General features: G+C 44.3%; 1 protein-coding gene across 1 annotated transcript in view; it reads right to left on the reverse strand.

Annotated features, from left to right (window-relative positions):
- The window catches only part of LOC139380237 (tomoregulin-2-like), a 154,317-nt gene that overhangs the window by 11,304 nt on the left and 120,669 nt on the right, over nt 1-22,344 (reverse strand). The window contains exons 5-8 of the mRNA XM_071122772.1: nt 17,781-17,877; nt 14,025-14,173; nt 10,233-10,292; nt 9,747-9,873 (exon numbers count right to left, since the gene is read on the reverse strand). Of these exons, the coding sequence (XP_070978873.1) occupies nt 9,747-9,873; nt 10,233-10,292; nt 14,025-14,173; nt 17,781-17,877 (433 nt within the window). The remainder of the gene's footprint in view (nt 1-9,746; nt 9,874-10,232; nt 10,293-14,024; nt 14,174-17,780; nt 17,878-22,344) is intronic.

Below are 22,344 nucleotides of genomic sequence, written 5' to 3' on the forward strand. Positions count from 1 at the left end.
GACTACTCTTTTATCCCCTCAACCTTAGCTATTTCTCTCTCGCTCCTTCTCTTATATCTTCTCTCTCTCACCTCTCTTCACTCGCTCCCTTCTATTTCCACCTCTCCTTTACTCAACCTTACCATCTCCCTCCCACTCCCTTTTCTCTTTCCTCACATATCTTTCATCATGATGCAGTGGACAGGTGTACTGAGAGCAAACTCTCTGTCCGCTCACAGTTATTCCAATGGAGAAGGATGAAGTGGTCCGTAGACACTGATATAAGATCAGTTTGGCAATTTTCTCCTTAATGGTTAAGATTAGGAATTGTCATTTGGATAAACTGATCCTCGATCAGAGGTAAAAGATCAACTTCTACCTCAAACCTTGAACAGGGGGAGTATTTATCAAACATCTCAAAGTAGAAGTGCTGATCGAGGATCAGTTCCCCCCTGTCCATGCAATCACAAAACTGATCCTAAATCAACACTCCCATTCATCAAAACACTACCTCCTCCATACAGCTGGTGGTGCCAGAGACCTTCCCCTATTTTTCCCATTCAACTATCACCACTATTCACTATGCAGGGCATGTAGGCTTGAAGAGCTAGGGGGTAGAGCCATGTTTCTGTGAGGGGAGAGATGAGAAGAGGCTAAAGCCCTTTGGCTGTGACCGCAGCACAATCCCACTGACCTCACAGGTTAATGGGCTTGGCCTGGCCATGGGCCTATTACTCACCCAGAGGGCTGGACGGGGCACAGGTGATCAGGGGTGTATGTGTGTGGGGAGGGAGGGAGGGGGGTTTTTGTGTGGGTTAGTAATTATAGGTATATGTCTTGTGTGTGTATGTGTCAGCGTGTGTGTGTGTGTGTGTAGGTGGGGGGGGGGGGGGGGGTGAGGTTGTGTGTGTGTCACTATCAGTGTTGGGGGTAATGCATTACAAAGTAATACATTACACTAATAATATGACATTTTGCGGTAATTAGTAATATAACATAATATTAGAGCCCCGAGGCCTGACTACTGCTGCTAAAGATGACTGTAGGCCTACCTCATCGAAAAACAACCTAGGCTACCTTTTAATCGTTCAGGAAGACAGCCTGTAACCCAGGGAGAGCTGAACAAGCTTGTGGCTGGGTATGTAGTGGAGGAAACGCTGCCCTTATCCACGGTAATGTAACGTTGACATTGCATTGATGCTGATTGGTTGATAGAAGGGAGTTTATTTATTTTATTTATTTGTATTTAGCCTTTATTTTATCAGGGAATTATACTGAGACCAAGGTCTCTTTCTCAGGTGAACCTTGAATTACATAAAGGACAGAAAATACCCACATCAAAATGCAAGCTTTGCAGGCGCCCGGCCCACCATAAGGTGTCGCTAGAGCGCGATGAGCCAAGTAAAGCCCCCCCCCGGCCAATTGTGTGCTACCCTATGGGTCTCCTGGTCACGGCCGGTTGTGACACAGCCTGGGTTCGAACCCCAAAAGCCCCAAAAGACTGCTTTTCATCTATTCAGATGCCCAGATTTTTGTAAGCAGGGACACAATCAATATGGACACCGACCAAAGAACATAATTATATCATCAGTTATTTTTATGCACTCTAGAGAACAAAATATACTTTGTTTTACCTGTATTCAATACAAATGTCAAGTCAATAAAGTTTTTCTGTAATACAATGAAGGTAACCGTGGGGCAATAGCATACACAACAGTACATGGCATATAAATGCAGGTTACAGTTTTTTACAGACATGTAAACAGTAAAAAGTACAGGACCAAAAATTTACCCCTGCAGGACGGACACCTTTCGTAATATCCAGGAAACATGATTTAACAACATCAGTACATACACATTGAGTTCTATTTGTCAAGTAATTTTTAAACCATTTACATGCAGCCTAGAACAATTGAGGAAAGGCTCTGAATTAGCAATGAGTGATCAACAGTATTGAAAGTCTTTGACAGGTCAATGAAGAGGGCAGCACAATATTGCCTTTTATCCATACAGTTAACCACATCATTTATAACTAGGAATGCAGCAGTGAGTGCTATGACCTGGACTAAAACCAGACTGATGTACATTTAGTATACATACATAGGGCCACCAGCTTTGTCAAGGGGGGGTACATGGGCCGCCTTCCAAACCTTGGGGATAGTGCCAGATGTAACCGTAAAAAATATGTGTTAATGATTCAGCAATCAGGGGGGCAGAGAGGTGCAGCAAAAATGGATAAAGCATATCAGTCCCAGTGTATTTTCTTTACATCAAGGCATCTAGCACATCACAGATAGTAAATTGTTCAAATTAAAACAAAGATTCACTAGAAGATGACGGGTTAACCGTTGAGTCAACTAGAGGCTGGCAGAGGGAAGAGCAGTCGATTGACTAACCAGGGTCAATTAAACCACTGTTTTCCTCAAATAAAAAGCCTGCCGAGATAAAATTATGATTAAAAGCATCACTTATTCCATTATTCTCAGTTATGATGCCAGAGTCAGACAGAACTTGCTTTGCCAGAGGAAGAAGAGAAATGTGTCCGCTTCACGACATTTACTGTTTTCCAAAATCTAGAAGGATCACCAGCAGAGTCATAGATAGAGCTTAAAAATGAGCTTGATTTAGCTTTCTTAATACATCTGTTTCTCAATTGTCTGAAAGATCGACAGTCCACTACAGTCAGTTTTCCTTGCTTTGGCCCAGGCCTGATTTCCCATCTGAATGAGCTCAGATAGCTCAAAAGAAAACCAAGGGTTAGATCTATCTTTCACTCTAAATTGTTTAAAAGGAGCGTGTTTATCTGCCAGAGAAATATATATGGAGAAATGTTCTAGAGCCAACTCAAGATCAGGAATACAGGAGATAGTGGCTAAATCAGAGTGGAACGTGTCATGTAGAAACCCTTGAGGAGAAAACTTTTTAAAATGTCTCTTCTTATGTCATGTACTGTCATGTTGTGTCTTGTCTCTGTCCTTTCCCTTCACCCTGTCTCCCTCTGCTGGTCGTTATTAGGTTACCTTTTCTCCCCCGCTTTCCCCCAGCTGTTCCTTGTCTCCTCCTAACTACCCATTCACCCCGTTTCCCACCTGTTCCCTTTTTCCCTCTGATTAGGTCCCTATATCTCTCTCTGTTTCTGCTCCTGTCTTTGTCGGATTCTTGTTTGTTGTGTTTCATGCCTGAACCAGACTGTCGTCATGTTTGCTGTAACCTTGTCTTGTCCTGTCGGAATCTGCCGGTCCGTCTGAGCCTACCTATGTTTGGTAATTAAAGAAGCTCTGTTTAAGTTAATTCGCTTTTGGGTCCTCATTCACGTACCGTAACAGAAGAATCCGACCAAGAATGGACCCAGCGACTTCGGATCCTCTCCACTCAGCCGTCGGGATCCAGGGAGCGATGCTAGGCAGACACGAGCAGGAAGTGTCTGCTGCTCGACATGCCGTTGAGACCCTGGCCACCCAAGTCTCCAACCTCACAGAACAGGTTCACCATCTCCGCCTCGATCCACCGGCCACTTCCAGGGCTTTCGAATCTCCGGAGCCCAGAATCAATAACCCGCCGTGTTACTCTGGGGAGCCCACTGAATGCCGCTCGTTCCTCACCCAGTGTGATATTGTGTTTTCTCTCCAGCCCAACACTTACTCCAGGAGCACTGCTCGTTTCGCCTACGTCATATCTCTCCTTATTGGACGGGCTCGTGAGTGGGGCACGGCAATCTGGGAGGCAAGGGCTGAGTGTACTAACCAGTATCAGGACTTTAAGGAGGAGATGATACGGGTTTTTGATCGATCTGTTTTTGGGGAGGAGGCTTCCAGGGCCCTGTCTTCCCTATGTCAAGGCAATCGATCCATAACAGACTACTCTATTGAGTTTCGCACTCTTGCTGTCTCCAGTGGCTGGAACGAGCCGGCCTTGCTCGCTCGTCTTCTGGAGGGTCTCCGCGCAGAGGTAAAGGATGAGATTCTCTCCCGGGAGGTTCCTTCCAGCGTGGATTCCTTGATTGAACTCGCTATTCGCATTGAGCGACGGGTTGATCTTCGTCACCGAGCTCGTGGAAAGGAGCTCGCGCTCTCCGTCGCCCCCCTCTCCGCATCACTACCATCTTCCTCTGCCGGCTCGGGTGCTGAGCCCATGCAGCTGGGAGGTATCCGCATCTCGACTAAGGAGAGGGAACGGAGAATCACCAACCGCCTCTGTCTCTATTGCGGTTCCGCTGGTCATTTCGTCAGCTTCCTGCAGTGCCTTAATAGACTCTGGGGCGGAGGGCTGTTTTATGGACGAGACCTGGGCTCGGGAACATGACATTCCTCTCAGACAGTTAAAGGAGCCCACGGCCTTGTTCGCCCTGGATGGTAGTCCTCTCCCCAGGATTCAGCGTGAGACGCTACCTTTAACCCTCACTGTTTCTGGTAATCATAGTGAAACCATTTCTTTTTTAATTTTTCGTTCACCTTTTACACCTGTTGTTTTGGGCCATCCCTGGCTAGTTTGTCATAATCCTTCCATTAATTGGTCTAGTAATTCTATCCTCTCCTGGAACGTCTCTTGTCATGTGAAATGTTTAATGTCTGCTATCCCTCCTGTTTCCTCTGTCTCTTCTTCACAGGAGGAGCCTGGTGATTTGACAGTGGTGCCGGAGGAATATCACGATCTGCGCACGGTGTTCAGTCGGTCCAGGGCCACCTCTCTTCCTCCACACCGGTCGTATGATTGTAGTATTGATCTCCTTCCGGGAACCACCCCCCCCCGGGGTAGACTATACTCTCTGTCGGCTCCCGAACGTAAGGCTCTCGAAGATTATTTGTCTGTAGCTCTTGACGCCGGTACCATAGTCCCCTCCTCCTCTCCCGCCGGAGCGGGGTTTTTTTTTGTCAAGAAGAAGGACGGGTCTCTGCGCCCCTGCATAGATTATCGAGGGCTGAATGACATAACAGTGAAGAATCGTTATCCGCTTCCTCTTATGTCTTCAGCCTTCGAGATCCTGCAGGGAGCCATGTTTTTCACTAAGTTGGACCTTCGTAACGCTTACCATCTCGTGCGCATCAGGGAGGGGGACGAGTGGAAGACGGCGTTTAACACTCCGTTAGGGCACTTTGAATACCGGCTTCTTCCTTTCGGCCTCGCTAACGCTCCAGCTGTCTTTCAGGCATTAGTCAATGATGTCCTGAGAGACATGCTGAACATCTTTGTTTTCGTTTACCTTGACGATATCCTGATTTTTTCACCGTCACTCCAGATTCATGTTCAGCACGTTCGACGTGTCCTCCAGCGCCTTTTAGAGAATTGTCTTTTTGTGAAGGCTGAGAAGTGCACTTTTCATGCCTCCTCCGTCACATTTCTCGGTTCTGTTATTTCCGCTGAAGGCATTAAGATGGATCCCGCTAAGGTCCAAGCTGTCATTGATTGGCCCGTCCCTAAGTCACGCGTCGACCTGCAGCGCTTTCTCGGCTTCGCGAACTTCTATCGTCGTTTCATCCGTAATTTCGGTCAGGTGGCAGCTCCTCTCACAGCCCTTACTTCTGTCAAGACGTGCTTTAAGTGGTCCGTTTCCGCCCAGGGAGCTTTTGATCTCCTCAAGAATCGTTTTACATCCGCTCCTATCCTTGTTACACCTGACGTCTCTAGACAGTTCGTTGTCGAGGTTGACGCGTCAGAGGTGGGCGTGGGAGCCATTCTTTCTCAGCGCTCCCTCTCTGACGACAAGGTCCACCCATGCGCGTATTTTTCTCATCGCCTGTCGCCGTCGGAACGTAACTATGATGTGGGTAACCGCGAACTGCTCGCCATCCGGTTAGCCCTAGGCGAATGGCGACAGTGGTTGGAGGGGGCGACCGTTCCTTTTGTCGTTTGGACTGACCATAGGAACCTTGAGTACATCCGTTCTGCCAAACGACTTAATGCGCGTCAGGCGCGTTGGGCGCTGTTTTTCGCTCGTTTCGAGTTCGTGATTTCTTATCGTCCGGGCTCTAAGAACACCAAGCCTGATGCTTTGTCTCGTCTCTTCAGTTCTTCAGTAGCCTCCACTGACCCCGAGGGGATTCTCCCTGAGGGGCGTGTTGTCGGGTTGACTGTCTGGGGAATTGAGAGGCAGGTAAAACAAGCGCTCACTCACACTCCGTCGCCGCGCGCTTGTCCTAGGAACCTTCTTTTCGTTCCCGTTCCTACTCGTCTGGCCGTTCTTCAGTGGGCTCACTCTGCCAAGTTAGCCGGCCACCCTGGCGTTCGGGGTACGCTTGCTTCCATTCGCCAGCGTTTTTGGTGGCCCACCCGGGAGCATGACACGCGTCGTTTCGTGGCTGCTTGTTCGGTCTGCGCGCAGACTAAGTCCGGTAACTCTCCTCCTGCCGGCCGTCTCAGGCCGCTTCCTATTCCCTCTCGACCGTGGTCTCACATCGCCTTAGATTTTGTCACCGGACTGCCTTCGTCAGCGGGGAAGACTGTTATTCTTACGGTTGTCGATAGGTTCTCTAAGGCGGCTCATTTCATTCCCCTTGCTAAGCTTCCTTCTGCTAAAGAGACGGCACAAATCATCGTCGAGAATGTTTTCAGAATTCATGGCCTTCCGTCAGACGTCGTTTCGGACAGAGGTCCGCAATTCACGTCTCAATTTTGGAGGGAGTTTTGCCGTTTGATTGGGGCTTCCGTCAGTCTCTCTTCCGGCTTTCACCCCCAGTCTAACGGTCAAGCAGAACGGGCCAATCAGACTATTGGTCGCATCTTACGCAGTCTTTCTTTTCGTAACCCTGCGTCTTGGTCAGAACAGCTCCCCTGGGCAGAATACGCCCACAACTCGCTTCCTTCGTCTGCGACCGGGCTATCTCCTTTTCAGAGTAGCCTCGGGTACCAGCCTCCGCTGTTCTCATCTCAGTTCGCCGAGTCCAGCGTCCCCTCCGCTCAGGCTTTTGTCCAACGTTGCGAGCGCACCTGGAAGAGGGTCAGGTCTGCACTTTGCCGTTATAGGACGCAGACTGTGAGGGCTGCTAATAAGCGTAGAACTAAGAGTCCTAGATATTGTCGCGGTCAGAGAGTTTGGCTCTCCACTCAGAACCTTCCCCTTAAGACGGCTTCTCGCAAGTTGACCCCGCGGTTCATTGGTCCGTTCCGTATTTCTCGGGTCATTAATCCTGTCGCAGTTCGACTTCTTCTTCCGCGATACCTTCGTCGCGTCCACCCGGTCTTCCATGTCTCCTGCATCAAGCCCGTCCTTCGCGCCCCCGCTCGTCTTCCCCCCCCCCCCCCCCCCATCCTTGTCGAGGGCGCACCCATCTACAGGGTCCGTAGAATTTTGGACATGCGTCCTCGGGGCCGTGGTCACCAGTACCTCGTAGATTGGGAGGGGTACGGTCCTGAGGAGAGGAGTTGGGTTCCCTCTCGGGACGTGCTGGACCGTGCGCTGATCGAGGATTTCCTCCGTTGCCGCCAGGTTTCCTCCTCGAGTGCGCCAGGAGGCGCTCGGTGAGTGGGGGGGTACTGTCATGTACTGTCATGTTGTGTCTTGTCTCTGTCCTTTCCCTTCACCCTGTCTCCCTCTGCTGGTCGTTATTAGGTTACCTTTTCTCCCCCGCTTTCCCCCAGCTGTTCCTTGTCTCCTCCTAACTACCCATTCACCCCGTTTCCCACCTGTTCCCTTTTTCCCTCTGATTAGGTCCCTATATCTCTCTCTGTTTCTGCTCCTGTCTTTGTCGGATTCTTGTTTGTTGTGTTTCATGCCTGAACCAGACTGTCGTCATGTTTGCTGTAACCTTGTCTTGTCCTGTCGGAATCTGCCGGTCCGTCTGAGCCTACCTATGTTTGGTAATTAAAGAAGCTCTGTTTAAGTTAATTCGCTTTTGGGTCCTCATTCACGTACCGTAACATCTTAACCTAATTAAACAAAGATTAGTATTTTTCTGTTTCATATCTGTAATATATACTATGGGACAATGATCACTGAGATATATGCTAACACTCCACTAGAGAAATATTGATGAGAGTTATTAGAAGTGGTGTAAAATAAAATAATTAAGTAAAAAACTTTAACCCTCCTGTTGTGTTCGTTTCATGTTTTTTAATTCTGTGTTCCCGGTCCAAAATGACCGCCCCATTATAGCTGATTATAAATCCATAATAATACACATACTATCACCTAATGTTGTGTTAGATCTTTTTATCAACTTAAGTTCTTGTGAATATTACAAGTTTTGAACTTCCATTTGCTATTTATGGCCTGTAGGACTCATTGACCTGAGCTCATACAACTCATCTTTGAGTTAAAAAAAGCATAATTTATGGATCATTTTGACTACTGTATGGATTATTTTGACAAATACTCAGAAGAAACATATTGTTTTATTTATCACAGACTACTTGTGTCAAAGTTTAACAAGGACTCTCCTCACCAGTGTCATGATCAAAGATATGATCAAGAGCCTCACATACAGTATATTGTTTGGTCATTGTGCTGCCACAGAATGAATTGTAAGCAAGGCCTTAAAAAAGCTTTATATACCAGAGCTGCGAGAAAAGTTCTGTATAATATTGAAACAATGTTGCAATTGTTTGTGAGAATGCCAACAGGTGTGGTTCCCGTGGGGGAAAGATTCTATTGTGGAAAGGTTCCCGTGTGTGTGTGTGTGTGTGTGTGTGTGTGTGTGTGTGTGTGTGTGTGTGTGCGTGTGTGTGGTCAAACACACATGCATGTGGGGATGTCGGGATCTGGGAGAGGAAGTGTGTCCATCTGATGAGCAGAGATGTGCCTGAACTCAATTATATACACTAATTGTAGTCTCACCCATTCATTTCTAATGACCGGTCATTTTTGACCGGGAACGCCACAGGTGTACAAAAATTAAATAAAACACCCAAAATGTAATGAAAATTATCTAAATGTAATTTTGTGTGGTCAGATGCCCTGTGTGGACAAAGTCATGGAACCTTATGACAATCAGATTAAAATAATAAGAACTTTTTAGAGAGAAAACTTGTAAGTCGGTCCAATTCGACCGGAACACAGCAGGAGGGTGAAAGTACTACTTAAGTGAGGACAACTCTGAGGACAAAAAAGGCGTTAAACACTCGGATATATCACCAATAGCATCAACCATGGCAGCAGAGGGGCGGTAAATCCCAGTAACAAATACATGTTTATTCTGGTTTATGGACACATCTACAACCAGGAGCTCAAATTTCTTGGGAACAGAAATATTTAAAGATTGGGACGCCATGGAATTAGATTTTACATATATGGCCACTCTTCCGCCTTTCTGTAATCTGCCACATCTAACTACATTATAATCATTTACTTCAATGTCTTTATCAAATACAGTACCATTTCACCATGTTTCCCGGAGAACCAGAATGTTAGGACCCAAGTCCTGTACCCAAATATCAATTGTATCAATTTTTTAAATCCTACTTCACACATTTAGGTGCATTAGCCCAAGCCCCCTACAAGATTTTAAGTCAGGTATTCACGATAATCACTGCAAACTGCCATGACGACATAATGCCATAATTCCATTTCAACAAATGTTCTCACTAAATTAATGTTTTCAATGAAAACATGTTGTTAATCTTTTCAAATATGTTGGCAACCATTTAAAAAAAAGCTTAGCCTTGGGCCTAAGATCAGCCCTAAGTAGGGAGTTATCACACGATAATCTCCGGGTTCTCATGCCTTATTGCTTAAATATCAAACTTTTTTGGAGTAACGACCCCAACACTGGTCACTATGTACTGGGATGTGTGTCCACACATATGCGTCCGTGTGTAGGCCTGTGTGTGCATACCTGCAGGATGGCACAGACAGTATGTTGGGATATTCACACTCTCCGTGGACACAGTAGTTCTTGTAGTGCTCAGGACAGGGGATGTACAAGCCTATGGCCACCTCTCCTCTCTGGTCCGGCTTCTCTTCTACACACGCACACGCACACACACACGCACACAGCACAGAAGAACTGAAGGTTAGGGATAAAAATGATAGGATTGAAAGGGTAAAGGTGAGTGTCAGTAATTTAGCATAATAGCGTAACTGCTGTTGATCCGATTAAAAGCTGTGTAAATTACATTTATCCACCACTGACATCCCTGATGCTAATAGTCGGCATGTTATTCAATTTGGCCTGCGTCCCAAATGGCACCTTTTTCCCTATATAGTGCATTACTTTGACCAGAGTCATATTGGCCCTTGTCAAAAGGACACACATTAAACTGTCTGCCATTGTTCACGTCATTCATGGATCTGACACACACACACACACTTTACTACCTACCTGAGTAATCTTTCCTGGCATAGTGTCCGTCTCCGGCTTTGGTCCCTGTCATGATGTCACCTGAGAAGGCACAGTCATAATACAGTCTAAGTAGGATTGCTGATCTAGGATCAGGTCCCCGCTGTCTATTTTTATTCATTGTGATCTAACAGGCCAAACTGATCCAAGTTCAGCACTCTGTGAGTCTTGCTAGGGACAGAATTACAGTTCAAAACACAAAACTGACCTTGAACCAGTAGCTAGGGTAGGACAGTACCTCACTTAGGAGTTAAATTATCTCATCTTTGAGAGTATCATGTGGAATACAATATTTAGGACAACGTTTTCAGGATTAAAATACAAATTATTATAATAATAAATATCATCTGAGCACTCTATTAAACAAAATAAAATGAATAACAAACAATTAAAAGATAACAAAACAACATAATATATAGATTTATTTATAGTAGTGTTATAGGGATCATGATTTATCTTATGCAAATTATCCAAACCATTTAATGGTCAGTTGATTATTGCAATACAAACCTCAATACAATTTAATTATACCTTTATTGATTCATTTGATGGGTTTCATTCCAAAATGCAATATTTGCATTTCGGAAAAGTTGATAAATTGACATTGAATAAAGACACATCTTGTGAAAGTGATAGAGCTATTATTTTTTCATCTTACGATGACATGAAATATACTAAATGACCAAAAAGTATGTGAACACCTGCTCATAGAACATCTCATTCCAAAATCTGAGCATTAATATGGAGTTGGTCCCCCCATTGTTGCTGTAACTGCCTCCACTCTTCTACGAAGGCTTGCGGGGACTTGCTGCGGGGACTTGCTTCCATTCAGCCATAAGAGCATTAGTGAGGTCGGGCACTGATGTTGGGCGATTAGGCCTGGCTCGCAGTCGGCATTCCAATTCATCCAAAGGAGCTTGGTGGGGTTGAGGTCAGGGCTCTGTGCAGGCCAGTCAAGTTCTTCCATACCGATCTAGACAAACCATTTCTGCATGGACCTTGTTTTGTACACTGAAGCATTGTCATGCTGAAACAGGAAAGGGCCTTCCCCAAAAAGTTGGAAGCACAGAATTGTCTAGAATGTCATTGTATGCTGTAATGTTAAGATTTCCCTTCACTAGAACTAAGGGGCTTAGCCAGAACCATGAAAAAAAGCCCCAGACCATTATTCCTCCACCACCAAACTTTACAGTTGGCACTATGCCTTAGGGCAGGTAGCGTTCTCCTGGAGTCCGCCAAATTCAAATTCGTCCGTTGGACTGCTAGATGGTGAAGGGTGATTCATCTTTCCAGAGAATGCATTGGGATTGCTTGGGATTGCGCACAGTGATTTTAGGCTTGTGTGCAGTTGCTCGGCCATGGAAACACATTTCACAAAGCTCCTGACGCACAGTTCTTGTGCTGACGTTGCTTCCAAAGGCAGTTTGGAACTTGGTAGTGAGTGTTGCAACCGAGGACTGATGATTTTTAAGCGCTACGCGCTCCAGCACTCGGTGGCCCCGTTCTGTGAGCATGTGTGGCCAACCACTTCGTGGCTGAGCCGTTGTTGCTCCTAGACGTTTCCACTTCACAATAACAGCACTTACAGTTGACCAGGACAGCTATAGCAGGGCAGATTTCAACGAACTGACTTGTTAGAAAGGTGGCATCCTATGACGGTGCCACGTTGAAAGTCACTGAGCTCTTCAGTAAGGCTTTTTAAAAAACCTTTATTTAACTAGGCAAGTCAGTTAAGAACAAATTCTTATATACAACCCATTCTACTGCCAATGTTTGTCTATGGAGATTGCATGGCTTTGTGCTCAATTTTATACACCAGTCAGCAACGGTTCTGGCTGAAATAGCCGAATCCACTAATTTGAAGTGGTACCCACATACTTTTGTATATATAGTGTATATTGCAAGGTAATTTTATTTTAGAGAGACTAATAATCATGTTTTGTGACAAAACGCTATACAGTATATTCACCCCAAACAACAGAAACCCAATAGAAAAAATAACCTTATTAGGTTTTAAACAGTAACGCTACATGTAATTAAGTATCAATACATAAATAAATATACAAATAATCTATTCGTTTCAACTATATTGTGCAAATATCACATAGACATTGTATCCAGAGGGTGAACAATGTATACAATGTGAGTTTTATTTTTTGGACATTTAACATTTAAAAACATGCTCTGGAACTTTGGTGTCTACTAAGTCTTTTTTTAAACCCATTTTGGGCTGGATGTGCCAATGTGTAGTTCATTCATGCATAATCTATGAGCAGAATTACTGTTTTACCTCAATTAGACACGAAATCCCTAGTTTGAAAGCGATTGTTTTCCTGGAAGATATGCTCTGCCACTTTCCTTACATTTTCCCCCAAGTGGGCCAGTCCCCTAGCAATTCGATTTCCAGCCAATGAGCTTCAGCCCCTCTCCATTTGCATGACAGCTAGCAAGATTCACACACAGCAGAGAGAGAGAGACAGAGAGCAATCAGGTGGTGCACATATCTGCACATATGTGACGTAGTACGCAATTTTCATGGGCCACTTTTGGCTTGTGAGCACTACTTTCAGAACTACTGGCTAAAAAGTATACAACAGTACCGGAGAATGTCTTGAAGCAACTTTTGAAACATTTTATGGTGGTTTTACAGATTTTTTCGATAGGTTAAATCAAGGGAAGATTTTTGAGTTTGATTATATACACGTTAGGGAAGGATTTAACGTACAATAAGGGCATTGAAAGTCTGTCACAATTCATTTCCCGGTCAAGGATGGATTGATTCTTATTGTCGTAGTGACACAGCCCACTGTTTGCAGCCTCCCTATGTTTGCAGCCAGTAGCCTATTAAGGTTACATTGTGTGGGAAAATATTTAGACAAACCTAACTTATGACTGAACAGACAAATATAATGGAAATTATTTGCCTAATGACTCAGTTTTGCGCCTGAGGCAAAAACCATATAGGATGTTCCATCCATCTGGACAGTGGATATAGCCAGCCATATACTTAGAGAGTTGGCCCAACTTTCAGAATTTTGAATATTGTTGTAGATCAGTTACATAGTCTTTTTTAATATTCCCAATGTAAATGAATGTTTAAGTGCCATGTAAATGGATCATAATGTTCATTCTGTTAATCAGAGCTAACATGGCTGCCATTGAATGTTGTTGTGTCATGTTAATGCATCAATATGCAGAAGCCTCAAAAAGTATGAGAACAGCCATAACTAATACACATAGAATAGGACCCATGAGCCTTCATTTCAGATGACATAATGCAAATGTGAAAAAATATGGAATCAAACCCTTCATTTGCAATGAAAATCTAACAAATGTTGCTGTCAGAGAACCCAACCATAGTGCCAATGCTTCATTATATGAATTGGGTTCTAAGACATAATGATGGTGTTTTGTTGATGTGGTTGTGTTGTATTGCTTTGCACTGGATCAATTGTTGGACAAAAGAAAATTACAAAGGCCCCAATTGCTGATAAAGAATATTAACATTATATTCAAGGACAGGCATGTTTCCATGTCAATATTCTGCTAGAGCAGGTTTTGATGGTTGTAAGGAGTTTGAAACATGCCTATAGCACACATTTTATATTTGCAAATGATTGGTCGCCTAAATTACCAAATATTAATGTATTTTAAAATGCATTGAATATTAATGGGACCTATATTACTAAATATTAACGTAGAAAGAGGAGAAGAGAGAAGAAGAAGAAAGATATACAGAAATAAGTTTCGTATACCGTAGTAGCTATATCTCACCTTGGCAGTGGCCCAGGTATTTGACCTCGATCCGCTCCTGCTTCTGACACGACTCCTCCTTCACCTGGCAGGGGTTGTCATAGGAATGGCCATCCGAGGCGCAAACTGGGTTGAAGCTGATGTGGGAGCAGTCGATGTTACACACACACCTATTGCAAAGGATGGTGGGACACATCAGTAGTGGTCACACCCAAAAAATTATAGAGTGATAGAGAACTGGAGTTCTTCAGGATTTGTCATTCAGTGAATCAGCACCTGTTGTAGTTGTGGGTGTAGGTGTTTATGTTTTTGCTTTATGTGCACGATTCAACTTGTTTCTTTGTGGTGGATACTGCCTGTTTTGTTTTCCATTTTGTCCATGAATTTCACTTTATATCTCAGTCGGAAAGTCTCGATGTGCATCTGAGTGTGTGTGTGTGTGGGGGTGTACAAGTACAGCACCAGTCTAAAGTTTAAACATACCTACTTATTCCAGGGTTTTTCTTTATTTTTACTATTTTCTACATTGTAGAATAATAGTCAGGACATCAAAACTATGAAATAACACATATGGAATTCTTGAGAGAATGCCAAGAGTGTGCAAAGCTGGCATCAAGGCAAAGAGTGGCTACTTTGAAGATTCTAAAATATAAATATAAACATAAACAACACTTTTTTGGTTACTACATGATTCCATATGTGTTCTTTCATAGTTTTCATGTCTTCACTATTATTCTACAGAGTAGAATATAGTAAAAATAAAGAAAAACCCTGAAATGAGTAGGTGTGTTCAAACTTTTGACTGGTACTGTATGTATGTACGAGAATGTGTATATGTGCATAACTGACTGACTTACTGACTGTCTGACTGACGGTGTGTGTGTGTGCGGTCTTCATTGAAACGACAGTGTGTGAGAATGTGCGCGCATGAGTTAGCGTGTGTGTGTGCGTGTGACCCAAAGTGCTCAGTGAGCATGTTCAGCAGAAATTACACCAAAATTGCAGTCCCTAGACAGTTCTTGCTGAGTAGCTCTGAACGTTAGACACTGTAATTATAAATCTGTCATTATACTCTGCTCCTTTTTTATTTTCCCCTGGCCCAGAGCCGTCTATGAGGAAAGCACTGGCCTTGCTTCATACCCGCTCTCTGCCCAATTTGCATACTGCAAACACACACATAATCACAAACACATAAACACTCTCGTACATAGAAATATAGATATACATACTGTGTAATGGGATGCATGACCTATACGCACACACACACTCTCGCACTCACAAACAAACAAATAACGCATACACAATCCCCCACCTATTATTACCACATACACGTGAATGCACACACAAAGACCCAGAAGTGGCAATGCTTTCAGAGGCTTGCCATCCCGAGTGGCCATCTGTGGCGGTCATCAAGGATAATGTCTGTAGGCCATGCATTTTTAATAGAGCTTCTCACTTTCTCCACAATAGGCACTACCACTGCAATACTGCACTGCGTCAACACATCCACACACACACACACACACACACACACACACACACACACACACCCTCTCTCTGGCCTACGTGTGCACACACACATAATATACAAAGGTGATAGGGATATGGATCTGTGTTTGTGTTTTGCTTTTGTTGTTGTTAAACATTTCTGTATGTCTGTACAGTTCTTCATGGCTTTTGGAAGACTTGTCCTTGGTGGGCTAAAAAATATCCTAATAAAATAAAATCACAAACACAAACGTATACTGAGTGCACCCACTTTTGCCCTCAGAACAGCCTCAATTTGTCGGGGCATGGACTCAAACAGCTGTCGAAAGTGTTCCACAGGGATGCTGGCCCATGTTGACTCCAATGCTTCCCACAGTTGTGCCAAGTTGGCTGGATGTCCTTTGGGTGGTGGACAATTCTTGATACACACGGGAAACTGTTGAGTGTGAAAAACCCAGCAGCGTTGCTGTTCTTGACACACTCAACTGGTGCGCCTGGCACCTACTACCACACCCCGTTCAAAGGCATTTAAATATTTTGTCTTGCCCATTCCCCCTCTGAACGTCCCACATACACAATCCATGTCTCAATTGTCTCAAGGCTTAAAAATCCTTCTTTAACCTGTATCCTCCCTTTCATCTACACTGATTGAAATGGATTTAACAAGTGACATCAATAAGGGATAATAGCTTCACCTGGATTCACCTGGTCAGTCAGTCATGGAAAGAGCAGGTGTTCCTAATGCTTTGTAAACTCTGTGTATATCGAGACGGAGAGAGAGGGAGCAGAGATGAACAATAAGAGCATGTATTGGTGTGCCTGTGTGTGAGGAGCACTTCTTAGTAGGATGTGTCTTATTGATTTGCACAGTGCCATGTGGTTTACCCTCTATCTAAACTCAATGATTGCCTGCAGGCTTCCTGTGTACCTGTCCTCTAACGGCCACTTCCAGTCATGCACACACACATGTACACACATACAAACACATGAAAATACACACACAAACAGATGCACATACAAATGCACACGGATACACGAATGCACACACACACAAACGCAGACAGAGGTACGCACACAGGCAGACACACACTCTATCACATAAGCAAACATACACGCAGACTTTGATCCTATGTGCACGCAAGCAGACACACACCACACAAACACACATCATTACGTGCATGCACACACAGTCAGTGGCTAAACCACTCGGCACCCTTTCCTAGCCTCTTCCATGTCGTGCAAAACCACAGCTATAAACTTTAGTGCTGCTGAATATAACATAGATTTTTTTATAATCCCCAGCCTCATATTTCAGAGTAATCCTTCCAAAGGACTGACAGACAGAAAGAGGAAGGGAGGGAAGGAGAGAGAGGGATAAAGAGAGTAGGGGGGTGAGAGACAGATAAAGAAAGAGAGAGGGGAAATAAAAAGAGAATGATAGTAAGAGACAGAGAGAGAACAATGGGAACAGAGGGAGTGAAGCACGTTTGTGGCACTGAAGCGGGACTGAAGCAGGACACACACACACAAACACAAACAAACAGATTGGAATGGGGAGAGTGTGTGTGTGTGTGTGTGTGTGTGTACAGAGCAGGGGGATGCAGGTGTTGGTAGGTAAGGTGTCGGGGCCATTAAGTCTGATAAAGACATTTTCCACCTTCCCTCTCTTGGTCTGTGGCACTCAGTCCATCCACCCTTTAAAGCCTATCCTCCCATGGGGCTGAAGAAGTCAATGGAGTTGAATTAAGGTTAAAAGAGGTGGACTGATGTGGCACTGAAGTGCTGAAAATCTAAACGGTGTCCCATAAGGGGATTAAGGGTTGCATAAATGTGGTAAGAAACAAAAATACATTCACTCATTCGCTTATTCGCTCATTTGTTTATTCATTTGTTCATTGTTTCATTAATTTAACCACAATCAATTTGCTTATTGCTGAGTGCTGTGCAGAAAGGCATCGGTTCCCATTTTTTAAGACTTTATGTAGCAGAAATGAGTCGGGTACATGGCTGCTCATGTTCTTGTGATTAGCTAGTCCTGCATGCCACTTCAACATCAAGGAAAGGGAATGTTCACTTGGTTTAATGGTCAAGACATTGAGTTCTACCATGGGAGACCAGGATTCAGATCCCTCCCATGACATTTAGTATGACCCGCCTGGGGATTGAAACCCTCCCAGCCTCCTAACTCAGGGTGGACACGAACTACAAGCCTACTGAGTTGGTACTACTGTTGCTGTTAACTTCCTGAATGAGTTGACCAGCTGTGCACTAACCCTGAGGTTTACTTACCATACATCCTCAGCGTCCACATCGCACTCCGCCCCAAACTGGCATATGTCACAGGTGGACGTCTCCTTCTGCCCAGTCTCCGCCGACCCCTCACCTCCTGAAAGTGAGAGAGGGAGAGAGAGAGATGAGCTCCTGAGAGAGATATGTCTAACCAGTCGAATGCCTTAATTTTGATGTTTTCTAACTTCGGAAGAATTCATTTCATCGATGTACTGTATTTGATTCATTCTCGCTGTTATAAAAATATTGTCAGCATGCAGCCAGGAAATCCCTCTTGTTTCAGAGCGTGTGTTCACTACATGACAGGAGCAAGTGCACAGATCTCATGCACTAAATTATGTCATGTTAGAATGTAAGGATTTTTCTCCACTGGGAGAAGACTGCAGATATTAGCATGTATGGGCCATACATTGACAAGTCGAGTCCACACGGAAGGTTGAAAAATACAAACACAGTTTTCAAGATCCCGGCTAGTCTCTTTAAAGGACATTTGAAGGTCCAGATTTGGTCAACTGGCCACTCACAACAACATGTGACATAACAACATGGTTATTTAATAAACGTATTAGTGGCCCATGCAGGTTCCATGGTCCAATCCACTAAGCCTTTGGTACCACAACTATCACATAAGGCCCCATATAGACACCCATATAAACAAAGTGGTTCAATAAGATCCACACTACTTCTGCCCCCCAAAAAATTGAAACCCATTAGGCGAAAATCTCACAAATCCTCAATCCCACAATGTTACCATGACCCCTAGCAACCGGAGCCAGTGCCTCTACATCCACCGTATCCAACAATCAGCCCATACTGTCTCTCTGATGCCTACTTTCCCTCCCTCCTTCCTTCCCTCTTTCCCTTCCTCCATCCCTCCCCGTCTCTCTCTGTCACCTGAAATCCCTGCTGATCTTTCTGGAGTCTCTCCTTTATTTCATCATGATGATATCTTTTCTGCAGTGCGCCGGCGGCTGGAGGGCTTAGCCCCCCACCGGTGCATAGCCACGACTCATCAGTACCGGGCGGGGGAAAAAGCAATCTGCCCAAACTCAAATTGCGTATCCCTCCTCTGAGGATCCCTGGTCCCCTTTCCCTCTTCCATCCCGGCCCTCTATTACTGAGTGCTATTTTTAAAAAGGTAGGGCCCATGAGGAAGAGAAAGAAGAAGCAGGGAGAGAAGTATCATCTCCCAGTACCACATCCTTAATTTTTCCCCCACCCTGGATTGTTAGAGTTGTTCCCTTGTGGTGTTTGGAAATAACTTTTGGACTGGATTATCCTGGTTTATAGTCTAGCTTTCATCTGGTTTAGTGCCTGTTTTACCTGGTTTGTCCTGGGTTGACCTGGTTAGTCTGTTTTAGTGTTCATTACATCAAGTTTTGTCCTTGTTTTGGTCTGTTCGCTGTTTGTTTTGTCTACTCTCTTGCATACAGGTAACTGCCAAAATATTGAAAACACAAGTAAATGAAGGATACAAAGTATCTGCTTCCACACAGGTGTGGTTCCTGGGTTAATTAAGCAATTAACATCCTATCATCTTTAGGGTCATGTTTAAAAATGCAGGACAGTTCAATATTTTGGCCATTCATTTAGCTACCATGCTAAGCTCTTATAGGATGACAATGTCACATTCCACAGGGTATGAGTGGTCACTGAATGGTTTGATGAGCATGAAAACGATGTAAGCCATATGCCATGGCTGACTCAGTCACCAGACCTCAAACCAATTGAACACTTATTGGAGATCCTGGAGCGACGCTTGAGACAGCGTTTTCCACCACCAACAACAAAACACCAAATTATGGAATTTATTGTGGAAGAATGGTGTCACATCCCTCCAATAGAGTTCCTGACACTTGTAGAATCTGTTTGGTCTGGTTAGTGCTTTTTCGTCTACTCTTGGGCATATTTGGTCTGGTTAGTGCTTTGGTTTGTGACCCTTTTCTGACTGTTTCGGTGCCTATTTGGCCTGATATTTTCTGGGTTTGTCTGGATAGCACTTTCTCGAGGTTAAGTTCTCTCTGCTTCAGCAATCATTCTTACCATGTACATGCATTTGCCACGAAGTCCTTACACACCAGTAGAAAGGATAGAAAGGTAGAGAAAAACAAGAAAGGAGAAAGTTTCCTTGCAGTGAAAGTTTGAAAATTTCTCCCCGTTCCTCAATTTTAGTTTGAACCTGTGTCTGTGCCCTCAGGTCTTGGCAGAACATACATACCCACACACCCACCCACCCCTCCTGAATGCTTAAGACGCTCTCTCTTTTCCTGTCTCTGTGAAGACAGAACCCAGTCATGCGAGAAATGTGTATATTCTGTATTCATGGGACTACTCTATACCTTAGATCTCTCCAGAAGGTAAGGTGAGCCTCAATTATCTTTGTCTGCAAAGCAGTAACAACACAAAGATACCAACTGCAACTCAAACCAGAGCAAATATGCAAAAACGTTGTATCCCTCAATAGCAATTTAGACATTTAACTTTATTTCTAAATATATCATACAAATTATACAAAGGTGTGTGTTGTGTTCAAATAAGGGTTCAACAGACTTGAGGTTGACAGTTCAATTATGTTGTTAATTTTCCTATCCAGGTTGAATTGATATGATTGACTGCTACTGATTGGATTAGCATACGCAACTCATAGAGGGCTGACACAGATGTCTTCTACTTTCTTTGTTCTATAAAACTTTCAATCGTTTTATACCGAAACTGCATTTCAAACTGCATCCTTTGCCTCTCTGTATTGTGTCAAACGCTTACGTACACTTCACACAAATATTCCCGCACAGACGCACGCACACACACACATATGCACGCACACATGCACACATACCTCTCTCCCCACCCACCCTACATTGTCAGTACAATTATGAAGTGACTTGGAACGACAGGCAGTGCTTTTACCCTCTTTCCCTCATTCCCTTTTTCCTCCCAAGTCCCCACATCCCAGACTACGGTAGATCTGTGTCTTGGTAGCAACATTACACAACATCTCCCCTGTTCCTGTCTACTATCCCAAGTGTCAGGAGATACAAGAAGACAATGACTGTAACAATTAGCCATGTTTGTGTTCTTCACATCTCCCGGTATCGATCGGAAAGAGAGGCAGACCAGCCCCCCCCACTTGGAACCATTAGTAGGGAGGAGAGTTGAAGATACTACGCAGCACTGGGTTATAGTAATAACACCCCTGCCACACACAATGGCACGCATGTGTGTATGCACACACACTAATATACACATTAAGAAGCGCACACGCACACACACACACACACACACACACACACACACACACACACACACACACACAAGCACACACAAGCACACACGTATACACATGCACACACACACACACACACACACACACACACACACACACACACACACACACACACACACACACACACACACACACACACACACACACACACACACACACAGAGACATACAATCAATCTTTACAAAGGGGAGGACAAAGAGAGAGAGAGAGAGAGAGATAAATGACATGCCAGAAAAGACATGTATAGTACAGTTAGATTTTGTTCTCAATAATAGAGCTCCCCACATTGACCAAGAGCCCTCTCTCAAATGAGACAGACAGACAGACAGACAGACAGACAGACAGACAGACAGAGAGAGAGAGAGAGAGAGAGAGAGAGAGAGAGAGAGAGACCGATGAAGAGAAAGAGAAAGAGCGAGCGAGAGACCGATGAAGAGAGAAAGAGAGGCAGAGCGGGAGATTTAGGGCACTACAGCACCACCCATCACAGGGATGATGAATGAAGCCCACACACCTCTGAAAAAAACACATCGGTTCAAGAGCGACCTTGGTTACAAACACAGAGAGAGGGGAAAGGCACACACACGCACAAGCACACGCACGCATACACACACTCAAACACACACAAAAGGGTGCATCCACAGATGATGAGGACTGTTGCTGGTGTGTGGTCACCAGGACAATGCAGCTTCAGAATGTAGTAAACCATATGGTTCCCTGTTAAAACTGGTCGATCCGTAGTGTCAAAAGACCCCAATGCTACTTTTAATACTTGAACTGGCAATTAGCCAGTGTGCATAAGCAATGTGCAAGACCTCAATTCAAACAAACCATTGCAGTATGTTTTTCTATTCAATTGATATAGCAGAATATGATTGGCTACTGCAGAAATAGCAAGTAGACTCCTGAAATGTAAATGTTACAAGTTTTCAGGATAAAGGGATATTGATATTATAACATTAGGAACTGTGCTGGGTGAGCCGTTCTTTTCCGTGGCTATGCCTTAGTATGGTGCACCACATCAACTCCAGTGTGGCACTGCTGCACTCAAGAAGTTCAAAGAATTCAACTTTGAAATGATTTGAATTTAAAAGTTCAAATACTAACACTGTCAAGACCTGCTTGATGGAATCTTGCCGTTTGGTGTAGGCTACTTCCAGGTCGAGGTCATTGATAGGGACGACGCAATCATGAACTACACAGAGTAAAGGGCTATACACCATCTGAACCATAATCTGTCTGTACTGAGAAACCATCCATTATTAGAAGACTTGCACTGAA

The sequence above is a fragment of the Oncorhynchus clarkii genome, chromosome 22 (assembly GCF_045791955.1).
Source record: "Oncorhynchus clarkii lewisi isolate Uvic-CL-2024 chromosome 22, UVic_Ocla_1.0, whole genome shotgun sequence".
Taxonomy (NCBI): domain Eukaryota; kingdom Metazoa; phylum Chordata; class Actinopteri; order Salmoniformes; family Salmonidae; genus Oncorhynchus; species Oncorhynchus clarkii.